Source organism: Colius striatus, chromosome 4 (assembly GCF_028858725.1).
Source record: "Colius striatus isolate bColStr4 chromosome 4, bColStr4.1.hap1, whole genome shotgun sequence".
Lineage (NCBI taxonomy): Eukaryota > Metazoa > Chordata > Aves > Coliiformes > Coliidae > Colius > Colius striatus.
Window position 1 is genome coordinate 87,973,100 of NC_084762.1, and position 14,549 is coordinate 87,987,648.

General features: G+C 37.0%; 1 protein-coding gene across 2 annotated transcripts in view; it reads right to left on the minus strand.

Annotated features, from left to right (window-relative positions):
• ASAP1 (ArfGAP with SH3 domain, ankyrin repeat and PH domain 1) overlaps positions 1-14,549 on the minus strand; it is a 157,797-nt gene that overhangs the window by 75,734 nt on the left and 67,514 nt on the right. For both annotated transcript variants that reach the window (XM_061994994.1, XM_061994995.1), the window contains one exon: positions 5,667-5,739. In XM_061994994.1, coding sequence (XP_061850978.1) covers positions 5,667-5,739 — 73 coding nt within the window. The remainder of the gene's footprint in view (positions 1-5,666; positions 5,740-14,549) is intronic.

A 14,549-nucleotide genomic window follows, 5' to 3' on the forward strand; every position in this document is an offset into this window, starting at 1 on the left:
AAGGGTTTTAATAACCTAGACAGTAAGACATGAACACTGACAGCCGTAGACACAAAGGATTATATTTGCTTTCTAGAACTGGCTTTTGTCTTCTCCATATTGTAAATAAAGTTCACTACTATGATGAAAATAGAACAACTTCCCCAGACGGACATCCTCCTCCTTCAGCAGCTTCCTGAGAGGTGCCAGCATCAGGGACAACTGAGGATGGGCTCTGTTCTCACTGACAAGGCAGCTCCCTTCAAAGAGGCTTCACTCATCATTCTCTCCCCAGTGGGATCTGGCAAGGCAGCCAATACCTGAGCCCATGTGAGAACCTTGCTATGGAACAGTAGAGGTAGTACAAAGCAGTGATATTTTCTGAGCTGAAAGACATGTACCTTCTCTTTTCCACAATCCACACCTTTAACTTGAAACCTAAAGGGTGGGTGTCAGGAAGTTGGGACATCCCTTTTTTCTATAGCAGATAGTAACAGGACAGGGGGTAATGGGATGAAGCTGGAACACAAAAAGTTCCTCTTAAACATAAGAAAAAACTATTTCACTGTGAGAGTGACGGAGCAGTGGCACAGGCTGCCCAGAGGGGCTGTGGAGGCTCCGTCCTTGGAGGTCTTCAAGACCCACCTGGACATGTTCCTATGTGACCTGATCCAGGTGACCCTGCTTCCGCAGGGGGGTTGGACTAGATGATCTCTAAACGTCCCTTCCAACCCCTACCATTCTATGATTCTATGAAATTATTTTTATGTTACACTTATAAAACAGCTTTGCTCCACGGGTAGCCAAAGAAAAAATAACCAAGGTCAGAGCCAAGTTGTCTTTGTGAATAAAAAATATACATATGAAAACAGACAAGCAAGCAAGTTGGCAAGGTTAAAAGGGATGACAAAGAAGTTATTTGCAATAAGAAAGTATCTCTTTTCATCCTCCACAAAGCTGAAATCTCATGAAAAAATAATACAAAAGAAAAAAATATTTGACTGTCACATTAAGTGGACTTGGTAACAATAATGCCTTCTGGACTGAAATTGCTGAGGAGAAAGTACTAAAAGTCTCTTTCAGCGATTCCCAGAGAAAGAAGCACCTCAGCAAGTCTGCAAGGCTGTCTAGATCATTACAGTATAAGAGCACTGAGAGATAAACCAGTCCAGAAAGGTAAATGGCTTCTTTTTGCACCCGTGTCCATCACTGACATGCTTGAAGAAGTTATCATGGAACAATTTTCTTTCAACTGTGCTTCAGAATATGAGAGTGCCAACACTAAAGCTGACAAAATGAGCAACACCAAGCCACTTAGACTCACATACAAAAGAATAAAATAGGGAAACTATGCAGTTGTAAAGTAAAGCTTCTTATTTATAACAGCCTCAATGCTACAAGAAGAATAAGAAGCAAATATAATAGCTATTTTCAGTAAGAGCTCAAGAGAGAACTCGGAAATTCAAATATGCACCAGCAGAGCACTAATGCTGATACATTCCTCAGGCAATTTGTATAAACGACAGTGCAGAACAGAACTGGTGGACATGTGGATAAATACAAAGTTATCAACAAGAGACACAGATTTTATAAAAAGAAATTTTTACTTCAAAAAAGTCCTTCCTTCAGGGGATCAACAGGTGTATGGGGAGAGGAAATCCACTTTAGATGATCTGTTTGGATTTCTGAGAAGGTCTGTCCCTTACCAAAACACTAAAAGGAACTAAGAAACCAAGAGGGATGAGCCGTGCACCAAAGACATGTCAAAAAGATGTGGTGGGGGAAAAGAAAGAATAAAGAGTTCATTTTCTCAACAGAGGGAGGTCACCACTGAAGTCCTGCATGGAACAGTGATAAAGTCCACATTGTTTAACAACCTATGCATCAGGTTTACATTTGGGTAGCTCCCAAGTTAGAGGTGGAATCCCACATCAAATGGTAAATGAATGAAAGTGTGCATTAGGCAGTGTAACGCATGAGGGAAAACACTCCTAATGTCAAGAAATGATTGAGTCACTAGATCAAAACAGGTTCTAGAGTTATATCATCTTGACATTCACTATGAAGCAAATCAAAGCTGAACATCAGAAATTATTAAGACTATCAGTATGCAATAGAGTAACATGAAAATATTGCCACAGTGTGAGATAACCCATAATATTTATTGTGTTCAGCTCCTGTTGCCCAAAATTCACTTCTCTTCGCTGTTTTTAAAAAGAAAAAATCTATGATTTGGGAGAAATAATAAGGATGATTAAGTGTGACAGCTTCTGTCAAAAACAAACAAAATTCCACACCTTCAAAATCCCTAGGGCTGCTGAGTTCAGAAGAGAGATACCATGACCATGAAAACAACTCAATCCAGAAATCTATTTCAAGAGACGACACAAATCAAGTTTGACTTCATCCACCAAAAAGTCCTCCAACACTACTTTAGCAAGCTTTGGCACTTCAAAGCCCCCTAAAAACTATCACACCCCAGAACATGTAAAATTCTTGCAATTTCACTACAAATGTGTCACTGTGGTGGGCTTAGGATCAACCCTTTGATAAACAGACAGGTCCTGTCTCCTCCTCAGGGGACTTAAGGCCTGAAGAGCACCAATGGATCAACTTTGCACGAGAGCATTTAACTAGACTGATGCAAAACTATGATATCAATCACCACGATATCAATTGTGACTTGGGTAATTCCTGGCCTTCATATCATTATGAGCTGAGAAAATGTTAAAAATTAAAATAAATCACTCCATCATTGCACTATTTTTCTACTTCCTCAAGTATCTGCTGTTGATCATTGTGGGAGACCATGTAGACTGCTGATCTGGCTCAGTACTTTTGGTCTCACATGGATTTTATGTATTTTATTTCTCCATTGTGCAAGTCCTTTTGACTATATTTGGGAGTTATAGCACAGAACGAGTGAAAAAAGAGCTACTGAAAAACCCACAGCAAAACTAATTGTGCAATCTACTGCTGTTACAATTCAATCCAAATGTTATGGGAAAGCTAGTCAGATTCTCTAAGTTCAAGCATCATTCACATGAGATGGGTTCCTTAGTTACAGCTGCAATCATGCCAGAAATAAACAGCAAGCCAGATAAAGAGGAATTGGTAAGAAAGAGGCATCAATTTGTATGTCTCACTAGATTTCATAAATAGGTACTAAACATTTCCTAAATGGTATTTTCAAATAGGGAGAAAGGGATGGGACCTTTCTAAGGTATTTCCACATTTCTCTGCTGATGTTTCCATTTCCACAGCAGTAGATGTAAATCTGAACATGACAAACTGGTGAAGGATGTACATAAAACCCAGAAAGTATTTGAGTACGTTTAAGCTCTCTTCATAACACAGGAGAGTCCCTTGCAGTTCATAATTCAGCAAAGAGGAACAAACCAACATGTCAGAGGGCTAGAGCTTTCTGAAGAATTCTGTATGAGCCATGGCATTGTGTGGATGTCACTATTCAAATGTTACTTCAGGCAAAGAACAAAACAAAACGCCCCCACCAATACAGTCCCAAAAACCCTAACTATGACTATTGCTAGAGTCTGAACTGGATTAGTGAACTAAAGAGAGAATTTCCATTGCCTCGAATAAATATTTCTCACCAGTCCAGCTAGACTTTTTGAAAGAAATTATTAAGCAAGGGAGTTTTTAAATAAACATTTCCTAGTCTACTAGCTAAATATGGTCTCACTTTCTGGCCAATAATTATATTTTTAAAACAAAACTCCAATTCTGAGTTCTCAAAATGAAGTCAGAGGCTTTCTTCTGAAATATGAAAAGAGCTACCTAACTCGTGCTTGAACTGATAACAACAATGTATTTTAAAACTGGTTTTAGTATGTTTGACATGAAATTAAACATTATCAAAATCCGCTTCCATCACTGAAGCATAAAAAAATAGCTGGCTTAGCATTTTTCTTTATACAAGCAGGCAAAATGACTGAGTTTTTAATTCAGTCATTTTGTTTTCAGTTTCACATGAAAAATACATACTTTTAGTCCTGCTCTTACTAATCTTGGTTTATCTGTATAAATAACTGCACAAATTACCTCTTGTGCACGCCTTCTCAAATTATAAAGTAGTCTATCATAACAATATTCTGAAGAGGGAGCTAGAGTATTGCATACAGTGTTTTCTTTAGCCAAAAGAATTCATGCTGACTTGGACCTCTAAAAAAAAGTCTCGAGAAAAAAAAAAAGAGAAAACCAGCTATCTAAATATCTCTGCTCCTTTTTAAGCACAGAGGCAGCCAATTAAAACCATTAATCAACCTTACATTGCTTTTACTCAATGCAACTAGTTCATGATACAGTATGGCCTACTTACAGGCACTGCAAACATTACCTTTATTACAAGACTCAAATGAAATTATAGATAAAAATCTCAAGTATCATTTATGTATTTCAAAACAAGCAGAACACTTATGTGTTGTACAATTTTCATCAGTTCTGAAATTTAATCAGTAGGTACTTTCAAATAAAAAAGTTACTTGGAGTATCTGACTATTTCTAGAAGCCTAAAACTAAAACACCATTAAAATATGGTTTTAGTAGAGCAACAATATTACTGATTGGCAGAAAAGTTTAAAATCTACAATGTATTTAAAGCCCCCATGCTTCCGTAAACACAACTTAATGGGACAACACAGAGATGAAAGCTGCTCAGAAGTAGATCTGCATAAGGAAAATATTTGCTAAACCGATTATTCCTTAACAATAAGAGGAATTGGAATTTTTAAAAATCTGGCATTTATGGCCAGATGATTACTGGAAGGTGTACAGCTCTGCTACCCTGCTTGTCTTGGCACAGCTTTTTGATGTTAAGAGAAACAGAGGTAGAAGACAGCTATGCTTGATAACATTTTTAATACCTTATTTGTATATAGATCTGTGTTTGACTGTTATTTGTTACCAAACTCAAATTGATTCATACTCCTGCCACAAATCCTCTCAAAGTTATTACTAACATCAAGACTGTCTTCAAACAAGAAAAATAGTGATAAATCTCCAGCATTTTAAGAGGTTCCAAACAAGGAAAAATTTCTTCACTGTCAGGTTGATGGAGCACTGGAACAGGCTGCCCAGATGGGCTGTTGAGTCTCCTTTTCTGAAGACATTCAAAACCCACCTGGACAAGCATGAGCTACCCTAGGTGGTCCTGCTCTGGCAGAGGAGTTGGACCAGATGATCTTTCAAGGTCCCTTCCAACCCTTGAGATTCTGTGATTCTGTAATTTTAGCTAAGAAGGGACATACATCAATTTTACTGTATGTTATGAAGGGATGTGTTTGTTGAAGAAACAAACACATCTACCTGCAGATATTTCTTTTTAGATATTTAACTTTTTAAACAAGTTGTCATTCTTCATTCCAAAAACCCAGTCTAGGACACTGTCTTGTCACTCTTCTAGTTGAAGGTAACTGCTTGAAATGTTACGACAGCAGGAAAATTTACCTACAGGAATCCTCTAAGAAGCGTTTTAGAAGTACTAGGGCAAAAGAATTGGAGAGCACATTAATCTGGCATAGAATCAGAGGAAAATTTTTTTAAGTCCAAATACTCTTGAACAGATAAGCATCTGCGTTACATACTTCAACACGATAAACTCCAGGCCACTCCTCAAATTGGAAATCAAATGCTTAGGTTCTCATGTAAAACTGACAACAATGTCTTACCTTGCCCCGAATTATATATTGCTTTCACAGATTTCTTCACCTTCTGTAGTGCAGTTCTGTCTTGATCCAATGCCTAAAATAACAAGAAATAGACATATTTTAAATATTTCCTTCCTGACCAACTAAATACACTGTAGCATTTAAAAAGAAATGCACAAAATAAGTAGTTTCACAGGCTGGAAAAAACTGCAGATATAACATATTCAGCCTGCGGGAAGGTCCAAGGTCATTCAACCCCTTCAAGATGAATTAAGCAACCAAACTGAAAATGCTCTGAAGGTAGAGCAGAGTGGTAATGACAGTGCTAAAAGAAAAACACTATTTTAGCTTTGCAAGAGACAAAGCATTTGATCAAATTATTATATATTTTGGAAAAACAAAACAAGATAAGAACTAGTAGGTGCTCCTGCTATAGCCCTGTAGTTTCTATTAAATTGCTTGTTAACTTCTATGATTTTCCCACAGTAATAGTCCCCCACTTGTAGACACAGATTATATACCAATCTCTTACCCCAAACTCCACAAAAGTGTTTTAAAAATCAAAGCAGCACTTTGCAAAATACTTTGGTGGTTTTTTTTTTTTTTTTAGCAAAAGAGCACATAGCTTCTATCTTCCCACTCTCAATCTGATATAAGAAATTAAATAACCACGAGAACTATCATAATAAAGTCAGAACTATCATAAAAAAGTCCAGACTTTTGGAATTAAGAATCTTAAAAGCCACACACTAGTACCATGTGCAGTGACCCCATTAATTTCATTAGGTGTGCATTTTGGATATTCTATATACGTAACACATTATACACGGTTCCTTGTTATCCATGGAAAAGAGACACAGAAATGTTTAAATTATTTCCTCTATTTTTTTCCCATTTAGATCATAGACAATTTCTCATCATGTAAGTAATTTTAAATCAAAAGTCTCAAGTTTTAATGAACCTGTCAACGTTTGCTATATTGTATTCCTGTACAAATTTCCAAATACTGGAAAACTTGTACTCAGGATTACTGTCAGGTCAGCAGCCCAATTAAGCCTGTCAGCTGTTGTAGACCACAAAGTTCATGTTGCAAAGACCCTTGCATAGCCATATTATCCAAAGAGCTTAAAGCTTAGAGCTTCTGTAGGTCTGGTTGAGGCAGAACGTACCTCATCATAGAAGGGTCATCACCAGCAACACCAAGAATGAAAATTTAACCAACAAGCAAAGCTTTCACTGTTGAAGCTGAGATGACTGAAGTACATTGCACCGGGCATTAAGAAGCTCACAAAAAAAGCAGAGCAAGAGCTCCAGATCAGCTAGAGCATTAAGCACTAGAGATAGTCATATATGAGGGTAAAGCTCCTAGGTAAGCTCAAAATACCCAGTGTTGAACACTTACTACAGGAACCCATAAAGAGAGGAACCAATTAATATCTAATAGTTCTATTTTGGAATGGCCCAATTTTCAGCAAGCAAAAAATTATAGTTGAACAATATATGAAAGTGTTACAAAAGAAAATGTAAGGTTTCTATTCCTTAACTGAAAATAACTATGTTTTTAAATCATATCATCACGCTGTGGAAGCTAAAACTAGAAAGTTTAGAACCATAACATTTATATAAGTGCCTTCTAATACTGTTTAAGTACTCTAGTTTTCCATTTGCAGCAGAACAATGTATTCAAATATTGAGAACTGCAAAAGACCATGATTTCTTTTCTCTCTAGTAAAATAATAGATTCTGCTTGACTTTCACCCTGGCAGAGTTGAAATCTTAAAATTTAATAAAATCCTAGGAACTCTGGTGCTTTTCATGACATTGCACAGCAGGTGATTTGCCTTAGATTCCTTTGCAAACATTGTCAGAAGCTTTTACTTCTGATTGCATGCTATTCCAGACAGTTGCTATCCTACATTTCTACCGAAGTTCTTCCCATCTTCAATGACCAGAAAAACATAATAATTCACTTGTCACTTGAACACAGGACAGTGTAAGAAATTTGAACCAATGTTTTGGAAAAAAAATAACAACTAACATTGATGAGGTTTAGATAGAAACTTTGTACTAAATTATAATAATGAAGCAAACTGGATATTCATGAGAAGAAATAAATACTAAAATTTCAAGGAAGATGATGCTCCAAAGGTATCAGTTTAGGAGACAAGGTCAAATAGGCTAGAAAAATCTTCCAAATTGGATTTGATACAGAATTAAATTTAATCACTAATATGGAAGCAGGAGAGAAAGGAACATTCATTATTTTAAGAGAGTAATCACTAAGCAAAGCAATATATGGAGATGACATCCACTGCCTGAAGGAGGTAGTGATCTAAGTCAGAATGACATCACAGGTCAATTTTGTATTTTTATATTCATAAACATGATCTTGATATGAACTAGTTCTTCTTAGTCCAAAACTCTCTAAATAAAACAAAGCCATGCACAATTATAACCATACCAGGGTAGAGAGTAAATTGTGAACCTCAGTGGGAATCCAATCCGATCCAGGATTCTAGGTACCCAAAATCTAGGGTTTTTTGGGTGGCTTTGGTTAGGTTTTGTTTTGGTTGTTGTTTTTTGCTTTGTATAAATACAAGTAGTTTATTTCTAAATATAACACACTCCTTGTTAACATCTTTTGCTAATAATTTTTAGCTGCATTCTGCTACAAAGGACTTAAGCTGACCTCAATGCTCAATTCAATTGCTATTCCATAGTAATGTTACCTTTGAAGTACATTAAGATCGACAGGAACAGCCTTTCTTTCCCCAGTCAGCTGAAAGTATGTTTTTGTAGTATCCCTCGACTTTGTTTTCCATCACTTAGAATACTAAAGATTTTTATTTCCCATGTTAGAAAACAAAATCCACTCTTACAGTAAAATTAACATATATTATTGAAAACTATAATGCCTTAGAGAACCAAGGAGTCTTTGTGACAATCTCTAGGTATTCAGATGGCCTCCTTCCTACATATTAAACTTTCCTTATCACCACCCACTCGTGGAAAATGCTTCTTTCTTCATTTCTGTGATATCATCTCCCAGAAGGCCTTTTAAATTTCCATGGTAGAACTATGAACATTTTCTCACCCTCTTATACTTTCTGAAAAGGCAAATAATTTCATAAAGGTACCTACAACATAGATTTGCTACCTCCTTGGCTGAACAAAGCTTTATTCTTGAAAATGGTCATCTTGTAGACAAGTTCCGTCTTTATTTAAAATAATGCAAAACTAGTGTTCATAAATACCCATGAAACATATTAACGAGGAAATGAATAAAACAAAAACCCATCATCTTTAATTTACTTATATAGAATTGAACAAGGAAAACTCCTTACTCATACTCAGTAGATGCGCTATGCATGATCTCTGACATTACCCTGTCAATGTTTCATATTCCCACATTCCCTCTTTCAACTACTCAGTTTGAAATCCTCCAGACCCTCATCCCAGGTTTAACCTCTCCTCTCTGCTAGAATTTACCTACTTTAAATCTAGCCTGTAATTTCAAACTGCCAATCTACTTCCAATCTGAAGAAAGCAGTCTCTCTCCTTCCTCACACCAGAGGACTCGTGTTGACTACACAGAGATCTAGCTCAGGAGATGATATGGTAATCTCAGTGGCAGAAAAAACAGGGGCTCCTTTTGAATACTACAGTGTTAGCTTCCATGAGTACACTGCACATATATAGGAAGCCTTCTTTACAGTCACTATTTCACATGCAGAAGTAAAACTTCTTACCACATCCTCCCTCTGAAGAAGTACATTTGCTGGTACCTATTCATACCAACATAAAAGTTGAAAAATTTGTCTACCTGAGAAAATAAAATCAAATTTATTTTGGGGTAGAGGGAGGGTGAGTCCTACCAGTGGATTATTTCACTGATGTAGATCACTGGGAAGCTACACATACACTTCTACCAGCACAACAGAGCACATGAGTCAATATCAGGTCAGAGAAGGTATACGCTGACATCCCGTAACTCACGCTGCAGTCCTCTCCACTAGATGAGGCACAGTCATGCACTCTTGTTCAAACAGACACTGCTTTTGCCTCTCTTCAACTCCCTAGAATCTAATCTGTCCTCAGTAAAGATTATTTCTGGTTCTGGGCCATGCTTTAACATCTACTGAATTTTAAACTAGAAACCATATTATTGTGCAGTGTGTAAAGTTTTAGACTCTGAATCATTACCTTTTCTTGATGTACACTAATATTTAGATGGACCACTAAGCGTTTCTTTAAACCTTGTGTATTTTTATTCTGTATAGCTACATATATATATTTTGTGTATGCATATGTGTAGATAATATCATAGAACCATAGAATGGTAGGGGTTGGAAGGGACCTTTAGAGATCATTTAGTCCAATCCCCCTGCAGAAGCAGGGCCACCTAGATCAGGTTGTAAAGGAACATGTCCAGGCGGGTCTTGAAGACCTCCAAGGAAGGTGCCTCCACAACCTTCTGGGCAGCCTGTGCCAGGGCTCCCTCACCTCAACAGTGAAATAGTTTTTTCTTAGGTTTAAGTGGAACATTTTGTGTTCCAGCTTCATCCCATTACCCCTTGTCCTGTTACTGGATACAACAGAAAAAAGGGATGCCCCAACCTCCTGACACCCACCATTTAGATATTTGTAAATATGAATGAGATTCCCTCTCAGTCTCCTCCTGACTAAACAGCCCCCGTTCCCACAGTCTTTCCTCATATGAAAGATGTTCTAGTCCCAGATGTTCTGGCCATGTGCTAGACTCTCTCTCCAGCAGTTCTCTGTCCCTCTTGAGCTGAGGAGCCCAGAACTGGAGACAGGACTCCAGATGAGGCCTCACCAGGACAAAGCAGAGGGGGAGAAAAACCTCCCTTGACCTGCTGGCCACACTCTTCCTGATGCATCCCAGGCTGCCATTGGCCTTCTTGGCCACGAGGGCACATCGCTGCCTCATATTTAGCTTATTATCAATCAGGACTCCCAGGTCTCTCTCTTGCAGAGCTGCTCTCCAGCAGTTCGACCCCCAGCCTGTGTACTAGTGCATAGGGTTAAATATATATTTATCTGAACACTTGTGTATGTGGAAGTCTATAATAAAGAACATATTTCAGAATATTGGAAGTACTTACTCCTAATAAATATGAAAAGCATGGCCTGAGCAACATAAAAATCTCCCTTTAATGACTGATGTAAGACTATTATTACAGAAACTGATCACAGAAGTGTTTCATTTACGAATTAAATGTAACTCATAGAAACCAGCATCATCCTGGAGGCACACATTTGCATAATGGCCCCTTCAGCTTACAAGATTAACTAATATATCAAATATGTTTGTGTACCTTGCAAATCTTTACAATTTCAAGAAGGAAAAAATCCCATTGATCTGTTTTTAAGCCTTATGATAATTTAAAGACAAGAGTGGCTCAAGACACTGACAAACACATCAATACGTCAGCGAACATTATTATTTCGAGAACAGGAACAAACTGTTCATTCTTATATCAGAGAAAGTTTAGAATTCCACTCAACTTGCAGAAGGTTTGCGCTAAAAAATTCCATATCCTACCACTACCAAAAATCATCTACAAAAATAATACACAAAAATAGATGTGTTTGAAACAATTATAATATTTTGCACAAGAAAAACCCATGAGAAAAGCCTGAGGCTATTAGAGCATACACAATCCATGTACTCATGACAAAAGCCCCTCCACTTACTGTAAGAATTACTTTTATAGATTGAAAAAACAATCTACATGAAGTAGGAATTATTTGAGGTTATACACACAAACGGGTATAACAAACGCTTGGAAATCACATGCATGTATTGTCAAATACAAGATTCATTATTTAACAAAAAATACATTGATGATATGTTATTTTCAAGGACCTACAAGTAATAAGTGTTTCACTTATCAATTTACATACTAATCTAACCCTGGCACAGAAGCAACTGTCCATTATTACTTTCTGTACTAGAAAATATGCTTGGTGTCTGCTAAAGTTCCAGTTACAATATCCATATAACAAAGCACAGTAATGTCATCTTACAAAGTTATGGCTGTTCAGCTCCAGGAAGAGCTTCCTTCACAATAAAGTCTAAACTTTATTGGACGGATAATAAACACAGACTAGACAGGTTAATAAGTTATTACATGCCATTGAAATTGCAACAAGATAAAATCCCATAATTTCCCCAGTGAAATATAATCAAGAGAAGTGTTGTTCTCCAGTAGTTCACCTACTCAGAAATGAGCAGACCATCAAACTCAATTCTATGCCCAGGGAAGTAATTGACAGAATCACAGAATCTCAAGGGTTGGAAGTGACCTTGAAAGATCACCTAGTCTGACCTCCCTGCCAGGACAGGACCATCTACAGTGCGTCACATAGGAACTCATCCAGGTGGGTTCCTATTCTTCCCTCTCTCCTCCGTTTGTACTGGCTCTGCCAGTCCCCAGTGCTAATTCTATTTCCAATTGTTGGTCTCAATATGTGTCTACATGATAAAAATAGGGGAATGATTAAGAATTTTCTGGAGACATTTAGCCACTTTATATATAAAGAGATAGATATAGACAGGCACAGTTTGAGCCTGCCCCGAATTATTTAAAAATCCAAAGAGTCCAAATGAGACAAATAAAAGAAAAAAACAAATCAACAAGCACTTATCAGTGTAATAACCACCATCACCATCATTTACTACACTATTGTTTACCAGCTACTCCTAAAATAAGACCAATAAATATATACTGTATTTTTTAATATTGTGACTTCCCTGAAAACTGAAAACTTCAAGTGTTTAACCACAAACTAAAGAAGGGAGCATCAGTAATCAAATTTAGGAAATATGTTTTTCTGGAAGATACTTTTATTTAGGTAATGACAAAGCTTAACAAAGATACTATCAGCTTAACTTCCCTCACATCTTCTGCTGTTAGTTACCATGGCCCAATGCAATGCAAGAGCCTCTCTTCAAACCAATGTACGTGAGAAAAATCACCAGTTCTTCAGTGCTGTAAAGGTCATATCGGATGAGCAAGCTCAGTTGGGTAGTCTCTAAAAAGACTTGTAAAAGTAATAGTCACTAAATCATTCTTCAAGTATTACTCAAATGGCAGCACAGTAGATATTGCTTGTAAAATCTATCTTTAAAGACTTCAGAATTACTAAGTTGTAATTTCATTTGACAATTGATCTTTGGACCCCTTTTTGGAACCACACTCCTACCCCTGAATAAATGCAGATACTAATTGCTATCTATGTATGACTACTTCTAGATAGAATTTAGTTGGCATCACATTCTTAACAATCATAAAACAAATATTTGGTCTCCTGCATGCTCTGACACAATTGGGAACATTTGACCACATTTTGGGCATTCCTGTCTTTCAATTCACTTCAATATTTTTGAGTTTAGGTCATTTTGTGTGCAAGGTACATTTAGAGATATCTGAAAAATGAAGCTACAAAATTTGCTTCCAGATATGGCAAGGATACTGATCAGATTCAGTTTCTAACTTCTGTTGTGTAGGAGATGCTGAAAAACCCACAACTAGTGGCAACACTTGAAAATATCCAGTGACAGTTTAGAGCCCACAGGCTCTAAACCAGTTTCCGCTGGTGATATCTTGGTGATATCATCTTGGTGATAAATATCACAGAGCCACAGGATCATTGTGGTTGGAAGGAACCTTTAATATCATCTAGCCCAACCTCCCTGCCACAGGCAGGGGCAACTTTCACCACCTCAGGTTGCACAATGCCGGATCTAACCTGGCCTTGAATACTGTCAATGACAGGACATCCATATTCTCACTGGGCACGTGACACATCTACAACTGCTTACTGCCAATATTCTTCTCTTTACATTGGCAACAGCATACCTTGAACTACCAATGACTGGTTTAACAGTTATCATTTATTGTATCCAAATGCACTTCCCTGTATTAGTCAGCTTTACTACTACTAATTAGAAACCAGCCAGCAAAATCAGCAACTGGTTTTCACATTGCTGCAGTACAATTTTACCTGTTTCTTACTTTAGCAGCACACAAACACACTAGCATGATTCATAGGGTAAATTGGAGGTAAAAGCTCAGAAACTAGCAAGTCCATAACCAGCCCCATGGCTTCTGAAGATACCACTGTATGAGATTCCCAAGTCACAGTTAAAGCTGCATAGCACTAGCTAATGGTTGCACAGAATGCAAATAGAAGAGTCTTCCTACATAACAAATGCTTCTGTGTTTAAAAATAAGTAGTGCTATTGTGCTCTACTTTTTAGCAAGTCAAGGCATATTGTCAGTTTCCCCCATCCTACTCAAGTTGATCTTTCTTGTCCACTTTAGCAGTTTACTAAATATTGCCTTAAAAGCAAAGAGAATGATCTTAGTCTAAGAAACAGAAGTCTATTCTGTACCCATGTTCTCGAAAATTTCTCCTTACATTTCTTTTTCCAAAGTCCACTGGAAATAATTACTTTGAGTACAAGTATTGGCTACCAAATATTAACTTACAAAATCTTTTTTTCCAGTATACAAATATATAGTTATATAATAGCACATAGTAATAGTATATAAATGCCAATTTTCATTAATTTATTGAAGATACTTGAAAAACTCAATGCACTGTAAAGTAACATTTTCATTTAACAAAATCTAACTCTAAAAGCTTATATGTAAAAGACAACCAATTACAACTGAAACCAGTCCAAAATAGAACAAGATTTTTTTTTATTTTCAGAACAAGCAAAAAAATAAGTACATGAAAAGACAGCAAATAGCTGATAAAAGGCTTTCAAAAGAAAAATGCAAAATGAAGAGATGGCACGCAAACAGCATAAACACAAATGAACTAAAAAGACATGCTAGGAGACACGGATTTATTAGAAATGTGATTCTA